Below are 21,901 nucleotides of genomic sequence, written 5' to 3' on the forward strand. Positions count from 1 at the left end.
CCATGGCGGTATGCAGGATCGTGATACTGCCGGCGGTGTTGTGACAGCCGCTGGTCTGGAGACCAAAGTCTCCAGCCCAGCGGTCGTTACCACCCTGGTGGTCGGAGTGGAGAAATGGCGGTTTAGCATGGAGGTCACCGCCATGCTTGTAATGCCATTTTTTTTTTTCTGTTGGCGGTATTACCGCCATTTCTCCACCGACCGCCAGGGTTGTAATGAGGGCCTTAATCCCTTATGTTCTGTTATGAGTTTTTATAGAGCGCATGGCTACCCGAAGGCCTCCCAACGCTGGTAGCGGGCCTCTAAAAAGAGGTTTGAGGATTATAATCTGAATAGCCAGGTTTTAAGTGCACTTAATCCCTTATATCTTGTTACTTTGCTGAGCTTCATAGACAGAGGTCAAATGTCAGGCTATGTCTTCTGACAAATTGCTGCTTATTTTATTAACAGTGTGGTGATTACAAACTACTCTCTCTTAGCAGGCAGAGAAAAAAGTAAAGTGAATTATGTGACAATCTTGCTAGGTATAGATGGTGTGAAAGTAAAGGTTGTAGGATCTAATTTTTTTGTAATACATAATAAATTGTAAATACCTGTAAATAAACTATACACATTCAGCAGTTAGGAAAGCAAAAATGAATTACCTTTATTTTTGTAATTATGAAGTGTGATAGAAGCAAAGATTTTAATAGGAGCAAAACAAATCAAGACATTTCACTTGGTGATGCGTAAATTATGAATATTCAATAAATCAGATTTTCAGTCATCGTTTGTGGGCAGATAGGTTTATAAGTATGACTGTGCAAATTTAGGGTCCATTTCAGTGGAAAATGTGCTGTCTGTAAATGACAGTGCGTTATCACACGATGCTTTAATTACTTTTAAAAAAATCACCCGCCTCATGTCCATTAAAGCGATGTGTGTCACAAAATGTTGTTGTTCTAAAAATTGGGTTATGGTTCTAAAAAGTTTGATAAGCACTGCTCTAGTATATATGTGATATTCTTTTACTCTTTCCAGGCATCTATGTCTTTCTTGTTAGTCTCCTGCCCACTCTTTACCCCTTCTCTTTTTCTCTCTCTCAGTATCTTGCTATTGTTCACTTTCCAATTTATGATTTCTTTCTCTCTTGATCATGCTTTCATGCTTTTCTCTCCCATAAACCTCTGCTCCCTTGACATTATTCTCCTCCATCCTCTTTCTCTGTCTCAGTGTCGACACTCTGAGAGGGTTGTTAGGCGCAACAGGACTATCTGAGGCTCTTATAGACCAAGTCCAAGGCTATAAATAAAAGCTGCAGGCCGCAGAATTCTAAAGTTATCAGCCTTGTGGGTTTATTTAAAAATAGTATCAATATCAAAGCAGAATGTAGTTTGTTACTTAGTCTAAAGAATTAACAGAACATAAGTATTTAAATAGATCTGTAAACAGAATGACATAGAGTCTATTCTAAAGAAAAGCCCAAAAGATCTGATTCTGTTGCAAAATAACATGTCTTTAATAATATTTTCGAACATGTATTTCATAGCACGACATTATGTTGGTTGGGTTTAAAGTGTTCCATTCATGATAACCAGTCAGTCTTTTAGTTGGTACAACACAACTAGTAATACCTACGCCCTAAGGCATCTTATTGGTTAAAGCTGCACATATTTGATTAAGGAGATGAAATCATACAGTATGAAACTCACAACTATAGTTTGTACAACTAGAGCGAAACTCTGCTAAGCAACCCTGAAACCTGTAACAGAAAGAAGACCCTGGTGAGAACAGCATATATTATACAATTCCATTATAATAGACCAGGGCTCAAGCTGTTTTTGTTTTTGTTTTTCTGAAATAAAGAAAGACACATGCACGTGGGATGCTCGCATCCAACATAAACCTGCACCTTTTTGTAGCATTTCATGAATGACCAGTGCAGCCTAGTGTGGCCTAGTTATCCCAGCTGAAGCACGCTTAATCATTTTTTTCTAGCAAATTAAAACCCATGTACATGAGCTCCTATCTCCCTCCTCCTGCTCCTTTTCTAATGACCATTCCAAGCTTCCCGATGCCTTCCATGCCACAGTGTTCGACTTCAGGGACGCGGTAAGGTCCACATCTGTCAACTACTCTGTGTCGTCCTCCTACCTATGCCTTCTCTTCTATTCCCGCGTCTCTTTTCCATTTCCTCATTTTCATTCTTCACTTTAGTTATCTCATATTCTTTTTTTATTGTTTTTTCAGTAAGTGGTTAATGCCTCATTCTGTTCCAACTTGGTTTTCCCCTGCTTTTTTTTTTCTAAATCAGCTGTCCACCCTTTTTCTTGCATTCAGAGAAGCCTGATGTGGGACAAGTGACTTCCCAGACCACCCCGGTGAGCAGCTCAACTCTTGGTCCCACCTTGGCGTTGGCTTCCCGCCAGAACGGTGACTCCAAGCCCCCGCAGGCTGTGGTGAAGCCACAGATCCTCACCCACGTCATTGAAGGCTTTGTGATCCAGGAAGGAGCGGAGCCGTTCCCGGTAGGTAATACGGCCTGTCTCAGATCCTCTTTCTGATCTCTGTGTAGTCGGAAAAAGGTAGCGCTTTTGCAAATCCTGTGAGGGAAAAACAGTCCGGGAAATGGGACGCAGCATTTATTTCTTTTATCCACACTTGCAGGACTAGTCATAACACTGCAAAGAAATGGGACACATTTTACGGTCTCTGACCCTGAATACAATCCTTTGGGAATTTGCGCGCCAGTTAGCGGATTATTTGTGACAACTACCAGTCCTGCACACATTGCAGTTATTGGCATTTGGTTTTCCATGAACTTTGACTTTTAACTTTTAGCACATTTTACTGCTCATTCAGGTACCTTCCTTTTTCCTTTTTTGTTGTTCTTTAAATAGACTGATGTTCTTATTTTTTCTATCTAGTTTACACAGTTAGCAATTTTGGTGTATTTTTTTCGTCACGCTTTAATATTAAACGTGTGTGTCAGTTTAGTTTTTACACTTAACCTTTCAGCTTACTCTTTCTTTGTAAAGCACATGCCTTTTGATGTATTTTATGTTTTTTATTGTTGCCTTTCCTTTTTTTCTTGCATCTGTTGGTTTTATTTCTATATTTCAGTGTTGTATTTAATATCTACTAAATACACTACCGAAAGCTAGACTAGAAATTAAGCACCTAATACTGAAACAGATATCAAATTCTAAATTCTGAAATTGCAACGAAATACCAAAAAAAAAACAAAGGTAAATTAAACTATAAAAATCAAAGTGTGGAAATCGAAACTGAAATCAATTGTGAGAACTAACATAGAAAATCGACAATAAAAATAACATGGTCAAACAAGGAACAAAGAAACATGCAAAACATTTGTGTTTTATTCTTTTTAATATGAGCCTTTGCATAGGCTGCTCAGGTAATACATTGTTGTCTCTTTATGGCTCGCAGCCGAGGATCATCCACAGCTCTATGCGCCCAGTTCATTCTTTCACTCAGCCAGACAGTATAAGATCACTCTGAACCGTAAGACTAAGGCAACCTTTCTAACAAAGGTGTTGTCACCCTTCCATTCCTTGTTTACTTTTCTCTTCTCCGCATGCCACTAAAGAGAAAAAGAGGATTCAGCATCTGGATTCTAAGCAGATGCTTTGTTTCTACGTCAGTAGACCCAGGTGACGATGAACTGTTTGTTGGAGTCACCCAAAAAGACCTAAGGCTCAGAGGGAAGGCTGCGTCTTTGGCCCTGACTGGGAATTCTCCTGTGTTGGACATGTGCCAGCTCTGTGCACTGCTGCCTCAATTCTCAGGTACACAGGGAGGGGCGTTTCTCAGTTTGGTCCTGCAGGACTTTCTGGTGTAGAGTCCACTCCCCTGACTCGGCACCCATGCGCGCGTACTATTCTAGTATTAATTCAAAAGGTGATGAAATTCTTGTTATAATTATCCATCAGAAGAACAAGTTCATTGCCTTCTCTAGCGCTCTATTCCTAGCATGTGTTGCTGTAGCTACACATGCTTTGTATAGTCCTGCCACCTAGTGTTGGGCTTGGACATTTGCAGGTTACTTTTTCGAAGAACTTTCATGTCGCAGGATGTGCTGATACTCCTCCATGTACAATGCACCTGGGCACCATCTCCATGTTGTATTGCTTTTTCTCATGCCATTGGGTTAAGACGTGTACCGAGTGGGCTCAGAATTTCAGCGTATTTTACACGTTTTTAGGGCCGAACAATATTCGAATTTGACAGTAACAATTTGGAAGCACTAGTTCATCTTTGGCGACCCCATTGCGCTCTTTGCCACCCTTCGGTGACCACCACCTGCGCTTCAGTTCTTGCATGCCTGGTCCCTGACACTCGTCAAGACTGCATTCCAATCATCGAGCTTCAGCCCTGTAGAATGAAAGTTGCAAGTGGCTGATGGAAAGGATGCCCTTCCAAAACTACCCAAGGTGCCACGCCGAGTACCCATTGTCAGTCCATCATGGCGTCTACAACTTGTGCCTTTGTCCGGACGATGGCAGTGCCTCCTGTGAGTCTTTGCCTTCCACTCGAAGAAAATCTTAAGGTACGGAAGGGAAAGGCATTTGGTGAAATTCACCAGTATCATTAGCAATCGTGATGTTTACCGTGCTAACAAAGGAGAAGAGGCTGGCCCTTCCGGAATCCCAACCCACATCCAGACCAGAATCAATCTCCATAAGCACTTCCAAAACACGCGATGGCATCAACACTTGTAAGCTGTTAAGACGTACAAGCCCAAGGGCTCCAGACAGCCTTTCCGTCACTGAAGCCAGCAAACAAACCCCTGTCGACGCCCAGAATGCTGTTGACACCGCACTTCCCATTGACTTTGAATGCACCATTGACAATTAGATTTGTCGAATCAGAATTGTCCATCTTGCAGAGGCTTCAAGAGAGCTGATGCCAAACAAAAGCAGCTCTTCATCCATCCCATCACCGAGAAGATCTCATCAAAGCCACCACTGCTGAAGCGAGCAGAGACTCTTTCTCACAGAAGACTGTTCGCCATCAAGGAAGAACCAATTTTTGAAGTCCTCGCAGAACTAGCACACAAGAGACATACTGGGGCACTAGTCTTCTTCCCTAAGTTTTACCTCCGCCTCTACCATTACCCTGCCTCCTCCATCTCTACCACTACATCCACCCCTCCACTGCCTTGCTCATGTAGACCTCCGCCGAATCAGCTGAGGTCCCAACACACGTTTTCTGGGCACTTCTTTTGATCCTATTGATTCTTCTAACTAGCCCCTAGATCTAGGGCCCACAGATTACCCCTGGGACCACTACGGTTTCTGGTGGTCGCCTCACTCTCCCCACCCCATTTGGGTACCCGGATATGCACCACTATCCCGTCGTGGCATTTCAACCTAATGATGCCATGGCCTTCCATGAGAGGAGACAAAGTGCACATCCTCCACAACAATGTGTACTTCCTTGTGGAGATGCTTTCCAAGTCAGAGAGAACAGCACAGTTCCTACCTGTGCTTACGGGCTTGGTTTAATTTGCTCCTGGGACCTTTAAGGAGCCCATAAAAGCAAGGATATTAATATACAGAAGAGAAAAACTGCACTCCCTCCCCCAACAAACTTGTGTATATCAAGTTTCATGTTCCGTAGATCCCCTGGTGGTTCATACTGCCTGCTGAAGCGCCTCCCCTCAGGCTACAGGCAGTGCCCCGCCACCTAACAAAACACAAATTAGATGCAGTGGGCAGGAGCTGAGGCCAGAGAAGCACGCACCCACTGGCCTATAGCCAGTTTTCACGGTCTCCCCTCCCGAAATGACAGGTCCAAGAGGAAGGCGGAAATGCGTGAGCTCTGAAAGTACCTTCCTAAGGAGTTTAGGGAGAGGTGAGCGGAAATAGTGTTCAAGGGCAAGGCCACCTCTAATACCAGCATTCATACTCTGCAACAGAGGGTGCCACTGTAGACATCGACACAGTACTGCTATAATCCCCAGTCGGTACATGATTCCACTGACAGATGTGTACAGAATACAATGACAGCTGCACAACTCTTGTGTGAGTACATTTACATACTTGAGCCTCATCCCACAACACAGTTTAATTTGTTGCATGCGGTTTGTGGTGCACAGTGTGTTGCACTGATAGCCGTATATATCTTCTTAATCTCTGCACATCTCACTGATTGAGAAGGTAGTTGGACAAAGTGTATTTAACAATTTCACACCCCTGTTAAAGGGGTGCATGTGAGTTTCTCTTCGATTATTGCTTTATAATTCAGTTTTAAATGTTAATAAATGTTATCCTTGAATTGCTTTTCAGTATCAGCATTTTAGTGTCACTTTTGTAGTCTGCACTTTTATTATCAGTGTCATTTTTGTTGCACACATTGCTGACTGATCATACCTCAAAAGATGTTGAAAATGAATTGAACTAGGGATTGAGGGTATACACCTGTCTCTTATCTCTCAGATATCTGTGTTGGGGTTGCCAGATGTGGGGGTCATAATTCCATTTGGTCAGAAAATCCTGCCCACTGCCCCAGGCAGCTTTTGATTTTCATGATTCCAGGGCAAACATTTTTTAAGGGAAAAGACATGAATGGGATTTTCCTGTTGATGTATTGATGACTGATTTGCCATCAAGAAATTTACTGAGACTTTGGAAATGGCCAGTGTGTTTTCATGATCTTATGCTCGGTGTTGCTTTCTCCTTGCACCAGGTCTGTGGATCTCAAATGGTGAAAGAGTCGGAAAAGCAGAGCCCAGAAGAGATGCCCTCAGACCCCCCTGAATATGCATCTGATGTGCTGGAAGAGGACAGCGGAACCACCGTGGGTGAGCCCATGCGTTTGTATTGCCACTTTGACTATCGTGCCCAAGCCAGACCTTACTTCACTTTAGTACATGAACTTGTGTGTGTTGGTTCAAAAGAACAGGTTAAATTAAATATTCATTGCAAGCAAAAATAAAATGTTTGAGTCCGGTTTTCCTTTCTGAACCATCAGAACACCATTACAGTAATAACACTGCCGTATTGAACATTTCATTGGAGAGTTGCGCTCTTTTGATGGAAACAACTGAAGAGTGTGAATTTATGAAACGCACCAAAAATGTAGAACTGTATTTACAGATAAATTAGCTTTCTTTCTTACCGGAAAGCAAGGGAACGAAGGAGATTCTCATATATGTAGTTGTTACAAAGTGACGCCTGTTTTTGGGTGCTCACCCCCAATTTTTAATTTAAAAACACACACACATATATATATATATAATTTTTTTTTCTTTTTTTTTACTCACCTGCTGCTACTTTATTGTTTTTTTTTTGGGGGGGGGGGGTGGAGGGAGGGGTTGTGAACATATATATTTTAGGGGTGGGCAAAACATTCCGGTACGCTGGTGGAAATTTGGCGATGTGTTCCCGGCCAAATTACACAGATCGCTGTATGGCGGATTTTTGTCTCGCTTGTGCACAAAAGCAATACGTTGGAGGGCATCAGTGAGATTTGCCAACCCCAGCGCAATTTTCGGTCTCTAGGAGGACATCCAATGAGATTTTTCTCCCCTTCCCCCGCTAATCCTTTATGTTTTGCCTTTTATTTATTTTTTATTTTGTATCCAGCAGGGGTCCCTCTGCGACTCTCCCTTGACCTTCAGTGTACCTCTATCTTGCCCCCTTGTATGATACTTTAAAAACATTTTCAGTACACACGGACAGTCCCTGTGTCCTGTTACGGCAGGTGCAAGATCCTGCAGGACCGTTCTCAGTCCCATGGGATCGAAATGACAAATTGTCATTTCCACCCCACCGGCCTGCTCCCAGCCTCCTGCCACCAACCTTGCTTTCTAGTTCCTATTTTGACGGATCATCACAAAACTTTCCAGGAAGAAGCTGAGGTGGATGAACGTTTTTTGGGTGAAAGTTTCATGAAGATTTATCAAATGGAGCCAAATTTATTAGCAAAATAAAATATGCCCTTCCTCTGGAAATTCTGACCTAGCAATGCTGATATGTTCTTTGTAAACTGTGAGTCTGTTTTAACTTGAAAGGTGATGTATTTGGCTTTGAAATGATGCAGGCCATGGATATGCAACCTCCTTTTGTTCTCTGACCAACCCTTTGGAAACATTAATGGAGCTGATAGGGGGCAGCTCCATATCTGTTCACTCTAGAGCTAGCAAAAAAGATGCAGCAGTGTAAAACCCTGAATAATGTTTTCTGTAGGCAATGCTGACCACGTGGGACCTTACAAAGAAGATTAACAGCATGCAGCATGTTGACCCCTAGAAGATGTGGTTTTCTTATGTCGCTTTCATCGGTGGGAACAGTGCAGACCAGATACTGTCCGCAGATTAAATACTGTTGAGGAACAAGGCTCTGTTGTATTACTTGTATGCCATACTACTTTATTTTGCCAAAGGCACAGTTCAAGCAAGTGAATCCACCAAAGATCCATTGCTGGATAAACCGTACAAATGCGCTGATAGCACATACCTTACAAGCCTCTGGGTCAACAAAGGAAACCAGTACTCTCTTAGCAATACACAGGAATAGCTCATTTGGTTTAGACCTGGGATAGCTATAGGGTTACTTACATTCCTAAGGTTTGTCTCAGATGGTCCCTGTACCACTACAGTAAAGAAATCCAGGCATAATCTACCCATTGGAGTACACTCAAAAGACTTGTCTCAGATTCTCTTGAATCATCACAGGAAATCAAACTCCAAGATCCTAATAGAAATATGCATCCAAGACACTTCCCACCTGTATCTCTTCCTGCAGTTTATGATTCTTTGCCTACCACTGATACCCACTTCTGTGTTTCCTCTCCACATTCAGAGATGCAGAAGAAGGTCAACATGCTGCAGTGCGAGTTCTGTGGAAAATATGCTCCAGCCACAAAGTTCCGGGGTTCCAAAAGGTTCTGCTCCATGACATGTGCTAAAAGGTAACTTTACTGTTTCGGGCTGTACGACTGTGATCGCAAGAGTCTACTCCCTGATAAAATATTCTCTCCTTGCATTATTAATTCAGGTTACTTGAATACCATCATGTTCCCTTTTATAGAGACACTTGTACTTAAACTCGTTTCCTCTGCTTAGGTACAATGTGAGCTGCAGCTATCAGTTCCAGCTGAAACGAAAGAAGATGGAAATGCAGGAAGCCAACAACGCCTGTGTGTGGCGACAAGGGCCCAGACGCAGCAGCTCTGAAATTGCCCGGACAAAACTACAAGGGAAGCATATGCAGGTAATGGAACCACAGATCTGCACATCTTGATTTGCCCTATTCAGCCTCACCATCCTCTTTTCAATATCAAGAATCACGTGCAGCTCTTCCATTTAACTACAGATGCAAATGCAGTATGTCCAGACTCACAGTTATGATAATAACCGCCATTCCTCACCGCCTGCACTTAATGGTATTCCATGACTCGCACGCGGCTTGAAAATATACCTCTTTTCTGACCTGCTGCACTTCCCCTCTACTATTGCAGACTCTCATATAATTCTGGTAATAAGCCTTATTGTGCAGCGTCAACCTCTTCTAGATGAACACGCTTTGCAATATTTGACCATCTAGTGGTTGAGTTGAGAAATCATATCTTAATAAAAAAAAAATGTTTCCTTTTGTGACATTAAGCATAAGGCCACTGTCCCCCAGTGCATTGCCTCTACCTTCGGATTCTTTTTTCCCACTGTTGGGTTTCGAAGCAAATCATTTTAAAGAGCCGCCCTGGTTTACATTTGTAATGAGAGATCATAGAGCAAGATTGGGCAAAGAAGGACTTTATCCAAGGAAGAGACTACATCAAAGACTAAGGAGAGCAGGCTTTTCTGGGGAGTGTCCACCATAGACAGTTTGAAGAATGCACATTTTGGTAGTCCTGTTTCACTCTGGTTTCCTTCAAATATTCCTTTTAAATTCTTCCTGCAATACTACAGTAAGTGTGTACAAATGGATGGTCACATGATATGCAGCCTCTGCTTACCAAAGGAGCTTAAGTTCTTGGCTTATGATGGCGCCATCCAGTTCAAAACTCCAAGTTTGAAACAAAAACACAATGGTGAGACCTTTATGCCGCGGACGGAAGCACAAATAGGACTATCCACATTAACATGTATTGTCAGTACTGAGCACCCTTTAAACACTCCTTTGCAGGCGGAAGACTTCTATGTAAAGCCTATAAATCAGAAGAAAATGGTTAATTAACTGCAGCAATACTGGCTCTCTTCACGTTAAACACGTACAGATTCTACACTTCAATGTATTGTTTGTTCGTCACGGGTCATCTGTAGATTCATCAGCCTTAGAATTCTTCTGCAGAGTCCAGGAAAATCGTCTGGGAAGAATTATAAATTATTGCACTATGGAACTCTTCTGGAGTCACATCCTACCCTCCCTCCTTCCTGGTGAAAGGAGCAGAAAAAAGAAGGATAGAAATAGAAGACCAAGCTAGAATAGGTAGAAATTAGAATACTTGAGCTAGAACAAGGAGAAAAAAGATTATACGGATGGAGGTGCTGCACTGCTCGGCATGGGTTTACACTGGACATTATAGGCACCGCCTGTGGTTGATGTCCAGAAAGAAAAGTTTTCTAAGTCCGGATTTCCTAACTTGATCTGTACATGGCGTATTTATGCAGATAACGTGCATCTAGAAAATTACTGCGCTGAAAAACATTTATTACAGGTAAGTAAACATTGTCTTCCTCCGCTGCAGCACTTCCTGCTATTTCATGACTCTCAAGCACTTCTTCCAGGGCACGCATTCCTCAGCTGGCATACTCCTTGCTGTTTCAGAGTTGCCATCCAGCTCTCCATTCACCAGCTAAGATCCCCGCTATGTCAGGGCTACAGAATTACCAGTTATGTCAGGACTTGCAGAGCTCTGTCAGTGCACTTCCTTCCTGAACTGCTACACAATCTGTTATTTAAGGACCTGTACAGCTACAGCTCTGATAGTGCAGTTCAGTATCTCAAAAACAGCTCCACCAGTGGGGCTAATTCTTGAGCAGTAACACCCTGTGCAATGTCCGGACTCCAATGCTGTTCTGCCAGTGGATTTCTTTCCTGACCTGTGGCACCCATGGTAGTACTATGCATAGTGCTGATGCACCACATTCATTGTTTGCAGCCTTACCTGCTGTTCCAGCTGTAAGATTTCACATACATCTTTGCATCTACACCCATTTCTAATATGCAACACTTGCTATCTTTTCCCATTTCTGGGGCCCACAGACCACTCTACCAATGTGCCTTAATACTGGCACGAAGAACGTCTGCAGGTGCTCCCAAGGCCAGGCCTACATGGTCCTTCTTTTCACTTGTATGCATGTTCTCTCTCAACAGGCTCAGGAAGACTCGAGCCGAGGCTCCGACAACTCCAGCTATGATGAGGCCTTTTCTCCGGCATCACCGGGCCCAGCATCTGGACGCAGCGAGCGCGATCCAGGGACGCCCAACAGTGCCCCTCCCTCTTCAGATATCCTGGGCGTCAGCCCCGTCTTCCTGTCCAGTGACCCTGGTAGCTGGAGTGTGGAGGAGGTGTACCAGTTTATTGGCTCCCTTCAAGGTAAGCACATTGTTGGGATTCTAGATTTCAGTGTATTGTTTGTACATCATGGGGTCATCTATAGATTCATAAGCTTTAGAATTCTTCTACACAGTCCGAGAGAATCGTCTGGGGAGAATTATAAAGGAAATGATTCAAAGGAAAACGATGGGGGAGAAATCTCATGTTAGAGGACTATTGTTTTAATGCAGTATTTTATTGTGTCCCATTTATTGGAATTTGGGAACCCTTCTACCTAGAAGTGTTATAAAAAATGATGAGAAAGACATTGTTTGGAGGGCGGATACATAAAAGCAAGGTTATGTGAAAGAATATATGAATGATGAGTACAGACGCCTAGATCATATTTAAACAATACACAAATTTAGTCCTACAGAATATGTTGAGGTGTGTGTTTCTCCACTGGTTGATCGCTAAAGCTATAGAGCGGGCAGCACTCTATACCAGTATAATTGCCGATTGAGGCATCAGCAGACAAAGCTTCAGAACATTCAGAAATACTTCTAACTATTATTATAGTGTTTCTGCCTTTTGAAAATCATTCAGAATTACCTGATTTATATATCCCAACCCCCATTTCCAGGCTATGAATATGATGAGCTGTGCCAAGCCTTTTCATATTTTCAGAAGCACTGCTCAGAGGTGATTGGCCTCTTTAAGGCTCCTTCTTTTGCAGTTCGTCCTGCTCCTCTCTTCATCCACCAACCTCCAGGATGAAAATTGGAATTTGTCTCCTATGGAAAATACTTTCTTCAGGGCAGGTGTCTTTACTTATTTTCTGTTGCTAGAAATCTGTTAGTTTATTCTTCCTTGGTCTATTTCCCTTGCTATACAGCATTTTAAGATCTCTCGGTCTCTCACAACAAGGCAGCTTCCATTGCCTTAAAGAAAAGGCCTATTGTGTGTTTACAGCTCAACCAGTGCTTACCATACGTTGGCTTTGCCACTCTTAATTGTTTGCTTCTTATTTGATGGATGTTATTGTCTTATCTTGCACATCTCGTGTTTGCTCCTCCCTTGGTATTTAAACTTGATACCATCATTTTGTTTGGCTAACTTGTATTTTCCCACTGTTCAATCTTAGATAATTCCTTTTTTTGTTTTGGTTAAGCACTCCATGAGAGTGTATGCTTTTTCCAGTTCTCTCTCTAACATGTGCTCCCCGACAATCTGCCAAGTACCAGCCACCTGCACTCTGCATTGCTCTTTCCCTCAATTGCTGCTCTCATATGTGCTTCTCTCCGAGCTCTGTCTTGCTTTTTCCCTGCCCCCAGCCCCTGTGTTAACTGGTGTGATTTTCCCCTCCAGCTCCCACCTGGCTTTATTTGTTTATTCACCTGTCTACTCCGCATTGTATTCCCCCACCTCTCACACACATTCCTATGTACTCCTGCAAGTCCTTTTTTTTTTTTTTTTGTTACTGATCAATATTGAATCAGTAAATAAAGAAAAAGTCGCTCTCATAATTTTCCCTACACCAGCTTATATCATGATCCATGGGTGCATCTGCGAAATGACACAGCTGCCTGTGGTGTCCCGGTCTGTCCCCTTTTTAGGGTCGAGCCTGCGTGGCATGCGCTTGCACATGCGTTTCGCTAGCAAGACGCGGTAGGAATTAAAAAGGGCTCGGAGCCCCGTCCACGTCACGTCAGTGTCTTTCATTGGTTCGTTGGCTTGCCTGTTAGAATCTGCTTGATTTCATTAGTGAAAGGCACACATACATCATGCCTTTTCCGGTGGTTAGCCCTCCTCGGGCGCATCGACCAAGTACTGAAAACATACGAGGCTCGCTGTTTTCCGTCCGGTTCGTGGACTACTTTTTCTCTATTTTCGCAGCGCGATCTTGCTTGGCAGAAGTCGAGCGCTTTGCATAATATTGACCCTGTTGCACAGTTAATTGCACTTTTTCCGGTTACGTACATGGTTTATTTGGCAAGAGAAGTCCGGTTAGGAGTTTACAATGCTATTAGCTCTAACACAAGCAAACGCGAGACCCGTTGCATTGCAAATGCTTGTTTTTTCTTTTGGCTGGTGCTGCAAGGCTTCGGCAAAAATGTTTTTTCCAATCCTGTACAGCATAGTCCAAAGGTGGTAAATATTGGCTTTGCCAGTGCTTGTTCTTTGAGAGCCTCAACTCCTATCTCAAAAGTTGGTTACTCTTGGACATTTTCACGATTCTACCCTTCAAACCTTGTGCTGAAAGTGTTTGGACAATGAGCAGCAAGTGTTTGGACAATGGGCAGCCAAAAGAAAAAATATCTTACAAAGTACATCAGTTTTTTGAGTAGGACTCCGTTGGTTACGAGAGATATTTTAAAATTGATTTCAAAATTTCATAGGAGTTGTTTTTTTACTGCAAAAAATAAATAAGCTATTCATTACTTCAGTTATTGCTACTCAGTAGTACTGTAAATAACAGGAAAGCTCTTGCAATTTCCCAGTTCACAGATTCTTCATTTTGGGGATTTTGGAACATGTGACCTTAAAGTCACAATCACATCTAAATCCCTTGTTTATCATGTTGGCAGAAATAGTTGTGCCGTAGTAATTTTCTTCCCCTGGCTACATCTTTCCGAAGGCTCACTGGAAGCAATAACTCCACTTATTTGATGGGGAACGTGTGTAGATGGGAGATGTCCCCATTCAGCAGTTGGAGATTACTTCCCAGTATCCTATATAGGGACTGGTGCCTTCCAATTTGGATAACCAAGGTACTCTGTATAGGCACTTGCCTCTCTCAAAATTGAGCGGTCAAGACTTAACTCCAGTTGGTGAAGGGGGTTAGCAACTCACAGAATTCAATATCCAGTCAATGTTGTACATTATTAAAACAAACAAAATGCACATTGCTGTATTAGCATGGTATTTAACTATAACAGGATATGTTATGACCCTAAATGTCTTAATAGTTCCTTATCAATAGGTGCCAATTTTCAATAATATTGTCCCTTTGACCAGTGCTCCCCTCCTGATTTTTAGGGTCGAGCACGTAAGTGCTGTAGCCTGCTGTAATCTCTCTGTGGGCTTTTAACCACAGCCACGATCAGTTTCATTGATTCGTGGGCTTGCCTTTTAAAAATCATTTGATTTCATTTGTGAAAGGCATGTATACGTCATCCCTTTTCTGGTGTTTAGCTCTCTTTGAGTGCACCGGCCAACTACTGAAAACATATGAGGCGCCATGTTTTCCGCATGGCTTCTAGACTACTTTTTCTTTTTATTTCCTATGCAGCACGATCTCGATGGGCATTAGTCAAGCACTTTGCATGACATCAACCCTGTAACATGAAAAGTTGCATAACTGCAGATATGTTTGATTGCGAGCGAATGTCTGTTTCCTTTTGTGTGCTCCTTCACACTCATGGCATGTCACTTAAAATCAGCTCGCTTTGGTGCAACTGTATTACTTTCCATTTTCAGTTTTATGTGGCAAGAAAAATCCGATTAGGACTTTACAACACTAATAGCTCTAAGTCCAGCAAATGCTAGACCCATTGCATTGCATACTTTCTAAATTGCAAGTTTTCTATGATGGTTTAAAGTCCCATCCTTCTTTACACTTGAAACCCCTTGTCATGGCATTCCCTGCCTCACCTTTCTAAGACATCATTTCAACTTTTTCACACTTTGCAAAGTGATTAGTTATAATTATTGTGTGGCCTCGATCAGGAGGAGATTGGGCCTGACTGAATGGAAAATTGAAGATTTGCCATTCATACCTGAAATCTAGGACTATATCAAGATTCAAGTTAGGCAAACATATGTTGAGATGAAGGAAGTTATAAAGAAAAGATTCTTAAATGTGGGGGCATCCCCTCACAGTTTCTTTTGTATGCTGATCCATATTTTGGCAAAAAGAAGAATGGCATGTTCGACTTATATGTTTTTCCATAGATCCCCTAAACTGGAGTTTTCAAGAAGTTGTGAGTTTATAGCATGTGTGGCTGTAGAGACATGTGCTTAGCATACTCGTGTCGTCTAATGTTGGGCTTGAATGTTTGCAAGTTCTTTTTATTCAGTGAAGTCTTTTGGGTCAAGAGATATGGTCTGACTGATCCTTTTATTGTAAATTGCACATGCACACCAACTCCATGTTATACCATCTGGGTTGGACGTGCACAGAGAGGGCTCGCTGTTGTCGCGTCTGCAATATGCTTTTGTCGTGCCCGTTCAGTTACGCTTTGATCGTATTTGTGTCGGTTTCAACCTAACTCCAATAACTTTGTCTTCCTGATGAGAAGCTACCTTTGGCAGGATGAAAATGGATGTCAATGCCCAGGGCGTTGAGGGCCCCAACCACCATTGGGGGTCAAGAACCACTTCCAGTCCCTAACTGCCAGAATATACTGCATAAGTGATTTAAAAAAAACACACCCTCCAGAGTGCTCTCGCTGCCACTTGAAATATCTTTAGGCAGATCATCACAAGGTGTGCTGTCTACGCTTGTCCACTGACAGTGATGAGTCCTCCTGTCTGCCGTGTACTGACGGAATGCCACTGGGTAAATAGGAGGATGCGTCATCAGGACTTGGCCGACACCCTGGATATCTTTAGTGAAGAACATCTCCTCCGTGCAGAGGAACAGGAGGAGGACATCCACTCTAGTTTCCTAGCTGTGCAACCATCACGCAGAGACGGTTTCATTAAGTGAATCTGATCTGCACATGGAGGATGTCGACCCAGCACCAAAGACCCACCCTTGCCCGAAGGCCACAGTCAAGGCCATGAGTATACCTATGGCCCCCAGCACCAAGCCCAGTTCCGCAAAAGAGGTCCCTGTCTGAGGCAGAGCACCTCTTCTGAGGGAGTCCGGTATAGAGCCCAGAGCATGATTGCAGAGAAAAGGCAAGCCATGGCCCCCATGTTTTCAGGCTCAGGTTGGCACCAGAAAAAGCCTTCAGAGCTGAGCAAGCTTCCCGCTATGTTGTTCACCACATCACCTGTCGATCCACAGCTGCTCTGAGCGTACCAAATGTCATCGACCTCACTCAAATCCAACACCGAAACCACTATTGGCATCAGTCCACAAGACTGTATTGATGCCAATGCTGCGTTCAGCACTGAGAGCAAAAGAGAAGTCTTGCTCTAGAACCCTGACAATGACAGCAAGGCACTGAGCTTGGAGAGTCTCTACCTAGAATTGGACCCCAGACAAAAGGGCCTATACCTCTGCGAGGTCATGGGCGAGATTTTGGCAAAGCTGCCTCCACTAGTTCCGCTGCCACCTGAAAAGCCTCTTCCTCAGAGCAGGAGACTCTCCTCTGAGGGGTAAAGTTGTTTCAAGCCTCTCTCCCTGAGCCAGCACTGAAGAAATGCAGGGACAGAGCCACCAGTTCTTTTCTCCTGCCACATAGACTGCCTCCACCACCCCATTTCTCTGCCATCACCACACCCAGGCACTGTGTCCCCAATGTCTTACTGTCCTGAGGGGCCTATCCCTTTCCTTTTCAGAGCCAGACAACCCAATGGAGCCTTCAACCTTTATGATCAGGAGCCAGACGAAGACCCCACTTATGATTCCTAGGATGACTATAATGTGGATCCCCAAGGTGTTCTCAAATTAGACCATTACCCAGTCAGGGCCTGAACCTTCCCCATTCCCCCAAAGGAAGTCATGGCCTAACATAAAGTAATTCAGAGTGCTGGTGGTCCATACTGCCTATAAATGCATCTCCTCCTCCAGAAAAGTAGAGTAAAACATTACGTGCAGCAGGAAGGAGGATGGCAGTCAAAGCAATAACCTTTTGGCAGACAGCCACTTTGGCACAGTGGGAGGAGATAAAATAGCTTCTTAAACATTGCCTAGCATGGTACAGAAATCAAGGGGAAGAGATAGTGCCTTAGGGCATGGTCATCTCTAACGCTACCATTCACTGCACGTTGGATGCTACCGACACAACCTTTAGGGTCATCAAAGCAAAAACCATTTCACCTGAGAAACCCCACTCCGACCAGAGGCAGCAGCATGCTTGCCACCAATATGCCAGGAGAGTGTCCAATAGATGCTTTTAAAGAGGTAACAGCAGGAATAAGGACAAATGTGCCTCTAGCAAGGGAGCTGCCTCTTCCAAGCCCTCCCCCCCGTACTATCGTCACGCATCACTTGTTGGTGGGAGAATAAGCAACATCATCTTGCGCTGGGTGTCCTAGCCATAGTCCAGCACAGCTGTTGCCTCGAAGTACCCATCACAGCCCCATCATTCCACACACACACACCACCACCACCATTCCCTTACCACCACCTCACCACCATTCCCTTACCACCACCTCACCTCCATTCCCTTACCACCACCTCACCTCCTCCCCTCAACAACCTCTCCTTTCTTCAGGAAGATGTGCAGGCACCTCTTGAATAGGGTGCCTTGCAGCATTCAAGGGAACTGTGCATACTCTAGTTGCTAATCCCCCAAAAAGAACTGCTCTCTCAGACCCTTTCTCGATCTTAGTTCCCTCAAAAAGCCTATCCTATCAGGAGGAGCGCATGGCAACTCTGCAAATGTCAAGCCCCTCCTTTAATAAAGCAACTTAATGTCAGTGCTCGATCTCAAGGACGCCTATTTCAACATCCATGTTTGCCTTGTTCATTGATGGTACCATTGCCTTTTCGTAAGTGGACAACACTACCAGTTCAACCACCACATGTGGTAGAATAATGCACAGCTTGGGAATCCAAAAAGTCTTCAAGCTGCAAATCTACTGGACACCGATATTTTTATATGGGGTCCTATAGGACAAAGCAAGTCAAGGTAGTGCAGAAAAGTACTTTGTCAAGGTGGATACTCCTCTGCATTAAGATCTGCTAAACATTGGCCAAGAAGCAGCCTCCATAAGGACTGAGGGCACATTCCACTAGGGCCACGGTTGCTAACACTTTTCTAGCACACGGACTTCCTAACATTGACAACTGTCAGGCTGTGATGTGGACGTCGGTACACAAGTTCACAAAGCACCACTGCCTTGACATCGCCAGGTCCAACAGGAAGGACTTCTCTCTTGTTCGGTTCTGCAAGACATTTTGGTTCGGGTCATTCCACAGCTCCACCACCTTGGAATGTACTGCTTTCATATTTGTTCTCAAGGCAGGAAATCTGTGGTTTATAGTATCCATCAGAACAACAAATTTATTTCCTTGAGTAATGCGTTTTTGGTGGATACTAAAACTGCAGGTCCCTTACTGCCCTCCTGCACCCCGGTTCAATAGACTGGTCTCTTTTATTTTATTCTAAAATAGCCCTAAACTAGAGATCTGAGCACCAGTCCCTGTGAAAATTATTAATGGTCACCATGTCCAAGAGTGTGGACAAAGTCGAGAAAGAAACAGACGTTGACTGCAGGGATGGCTCTTATTTGCACCCCTCATTGTCACTTCCGGGATGGAACAAAGTTAACACAATGGTTTTAAAATCGTCTGGATCCAGACTGCCACCTGAGGATATTTTAAAGGTGAGGAATCAGCAATTAGATAAGATATCCACCAGAAAAGGCATTACTGATGGTAAGTAACTTGTTCGTTCATAGCGTGTAGTGCTGTAGATTCACATATTCTCCCCTCTCAACCTCATTCCGGAGACCTGGGTCTTCACGCACCTTACTTACATTTACATTCAGTACATACTCTTACCTACTGTACGAAAAACAAAGTAACATGGAGTGTACATTAAGAGGAGTCACACCACATCTTGTGACTCAAAAGACTCCTTTGACCAAAAAAAACTTTGAAACGTCCAAGCCCAACACTAGAAGACAGGCTTTTACTAAACATGTAAATCTGCAGCACTACAAACAGACTCCTACATGGCAAGTAGTGCTTTCTTTATTAATCAAATAGGGATCACTTACGCCAGACTTGATTCATATTGCACTGACATGGTATAGTTCAACCTAGATTGTAAAAACTGATATGCTTATGGTAGGACTGAACCAAACATAAAATAACATGACATCTTTGAGCTGCAAGGCAGGAATAATTAACCTCCAGGCAGAAAAGATAGGATCCCATTAAAATTGGTGGTGCTGGATCCACTGGCATAATTCGGTCAGAACTAAACCAGAAATTAAAAGATAATTTGTGAAAGTAAATGATGCCTTTGGCGATCCTGCACAGAACTTTGACAGGTTTAGCAACCTCTTAGTGTTTGAGAACATAATATAAATGTTGGCCTTGGAAACGAATTTGAATTTGGTCAGACATGGGACCTCTCAATGCTATGAAACAGAATGCTCAGTCGTGGACACACTTGGTCGAATGTTGTCAGGTATGGTGTACATTTAGTTTCACCAACAGAGTTTGATGCTATTAAGTGATCTTCTAGACGCTGCTGAATTTTTTTCCCCAAGGCTTGCTCAAATTCAGGGACTCAGAGACTACATTGTTTTCCTTTCAGTCTTTAATTATCTCTGTCACACTTTTCTCTTGCAGGCTGCCAGGAGATTGCAGAGGACTTCCGTTCGCAGGAGATCGATGGCCAGGCCCTTCTTCTACTGAAAGAGGAGCATCTGATGACTGCTATGAATATCAAGTTGGGCCCAGCCCTCAAAATCTGCGCCAAAATCAATGTGCTGAAAGAGACTTAAGCTCTTTTAGAGTTTGAAAGACAGTGGAATCCCAGAGCGGATGGAAATATATACATTTGAAGGAAGAAGAAAAGTTATTAAAAAAAATATCATGAAGGGTCTTGAATTTCTGGAATATGTGACCAACTGAGTGAGGTACTATGAGAGAAAACCAAAGGTGACTGCAAGTGGTGTACATCAATGAAAAACACTTGTGGAACTCCCTCATCTGCCACATTGACCAGTCAGTGACCACCTTTCAAAATCAACAGAGGGGGAGTGGTGATGAGCATTTACAAACCTCAGAATTCAAATGTTGGATTTGAGTAGCAAAATGGAGGAATTGTCATGTGATATTGAACGCAGTTCCGCCTTATTTTTTTTTTATTTTTTTGTCTTTTTTTATAGCACATAAAGGCATGAAAAATACAAACTTGTGTCCTGCTTCTGGCTGGGAACATATGGGGGTGGGTTTGAGCTGGTATCCTGGCTTGGTAACTTTGTTATAAATGATGTTCTCTTCTAGGGGATAGTCTTCAGAAGTCATAAGCCCTGATGGTCCCACCCACGTGGTTCCTGGAGCACCTTTTTAAAAAATTATACATATATGTATATATAACTTTGTAAAACAGAACTTACATATGTTTGCATGAAGGGTAAATGGACTAATTTAATTGAATGTTCACTTTAGAAAGGTCAATTGCATAAAAAACGTAGTCACTGATGAAAGAGTGACTATAGAAAATCTTTCACATACTTTTTTTTTTTTTTTTAAAGGAATAGGAATGAGTGACCTTTTAGCCCATAGGCTACAATGTAAAGTACAGGAGTGAAAAATCTGGCACCATGCTTTTAAGAATCTCACAATAAACCCTGTGTTCCATCATACCGCCCAAATGACAGTTAGGTCAGTTAATTTGTATAATTCTTTCACATCAGATAGCTAAGAAACTCCTACTTGGTAGACCTAAAGCACATTCCACACGTGGAAAGTCTGTTACAATAGCCCTTCTTAGAAATGTTCCCATTCTAGAAATATGTAAAGCTAATACTTGGAGATTTTATTAGACACTACTTTATAGATGCAGACTCGAGAGCGGATACTCAAGTAAGGCATGCTTCTTTGAGGATCCTCTTAGTGTACATGTTGGAGCTGCTTCTATTCCTTGTCTGCATAGAAATGGGATGGGACTGCTATTCTATTCAGTGCTTATGACTATTGAGGAGGATCCCCTAGAAGCGAAGGAAATGTTACCTGTAATCCTAGTTCTTTTCAGAGGGACGTCCCCATCAAAGTCAAAAGCAACCCTCCCACCTCCTCGTACAAGAACTTCAACTCAACAATTTTTTGCACAGGGACTGGGCACGCATCTCGGGTCTCACCCCTGGATAGCCTCTTAGACATAGAGAAGACCCCTGATACTTTAGGGTGGGCATATCTTTTGGAGGTGCTCCGTACACTGGGGATAGGACCCAGGTTTATCTCGTGGGTTAGCCCTATTATACACTGACCTGATGACCAGGGTGAAAACTGGTAGGCTGTCGCTATTTCTATAGGGTGTGTCTCAAGATAGGGCTGCCCATGTTGCCAATAATATGTGCCCTAGCCATGGAACCCCCGCCTTGGGTGCTTTGGGGTCCAAGTGCGGATTGGGACATTTTAATGGATGGTCGATGGCACATAATCACACTGTACGAGGACGTCACTTTAGTGTACTTTAGGGAAAAGGAACAGACGTTAAAACACCTCATTGGCCTACTGGAGGAGTTCGGGGGGAGGTGACTGATGCTCAAAGACTGTCAC

At 43.2% G+C, this 21,901-nt stretch overlaps 1 protein-coding gene across 2 annotated transcripts in view; it reads left to right on the forward strand.

Annotated features, from left to right (window-relative positions):
• The window catches only part of PHC1 (polyhomeotic homolog 1), a 57,627-nt gene extending 37,097 nt beyond the window's left edge, over nucleotides 1-20,530 (forward strand). For both annotated transcript variants that reach the window (XM_069242957.1, XM_069242958.1), the window contains 6 exons: nucleotides 2,320-2,507; nucleotides 6,691-6,805; nucleotides 8,808-8,916; nucleotides 9,071-9,218; nucleotides 11,322-11,544; nucleotides 19,964-20,530. In XM_069242957.1, the coding sequence (XP_069099058.1) occupies nucleotides 2,320-2,507; nucleotides 6,691-6,805; nucleotides 8,808-8,916; nucleotides 9,071-9,218; nucleotides 11,322-11,544; nucleotides 19,964-20,118 (938 nt within the window). In that variant the 3' untranslated portion in view covers nucleotides 20,119-20,530. The remainder of the gene's footprint in view (nucleotides 1-2,319; nucleotides 2,508-6,690; nucleotides 6,806-8,807; nucleotides 8,917-9,070; nucleotides 9,219-11,321; nucleotides 11,545-19,963) is intronic.
• The last annotated feature ends 1,371 nt before the right edge of the window (nucleotides 20,531-21,901 follow it).

This window comes from Pleurodeles waltl, chromosome 7, assembly GCF_031143425.1.
Source record: "Pleurodeles waltl isolate 20211129_DDA chromosome 7, aPleWal1.hap1.20221129, whole genome shotgun sequence".
In the NCBI taxonomy this organism is placed as follows: Eukaryota; Metazoa; Chordata; class Amphibia; order Caudata; family Salamandridae; genus Pleurodeles; species Pleurodeles waltl.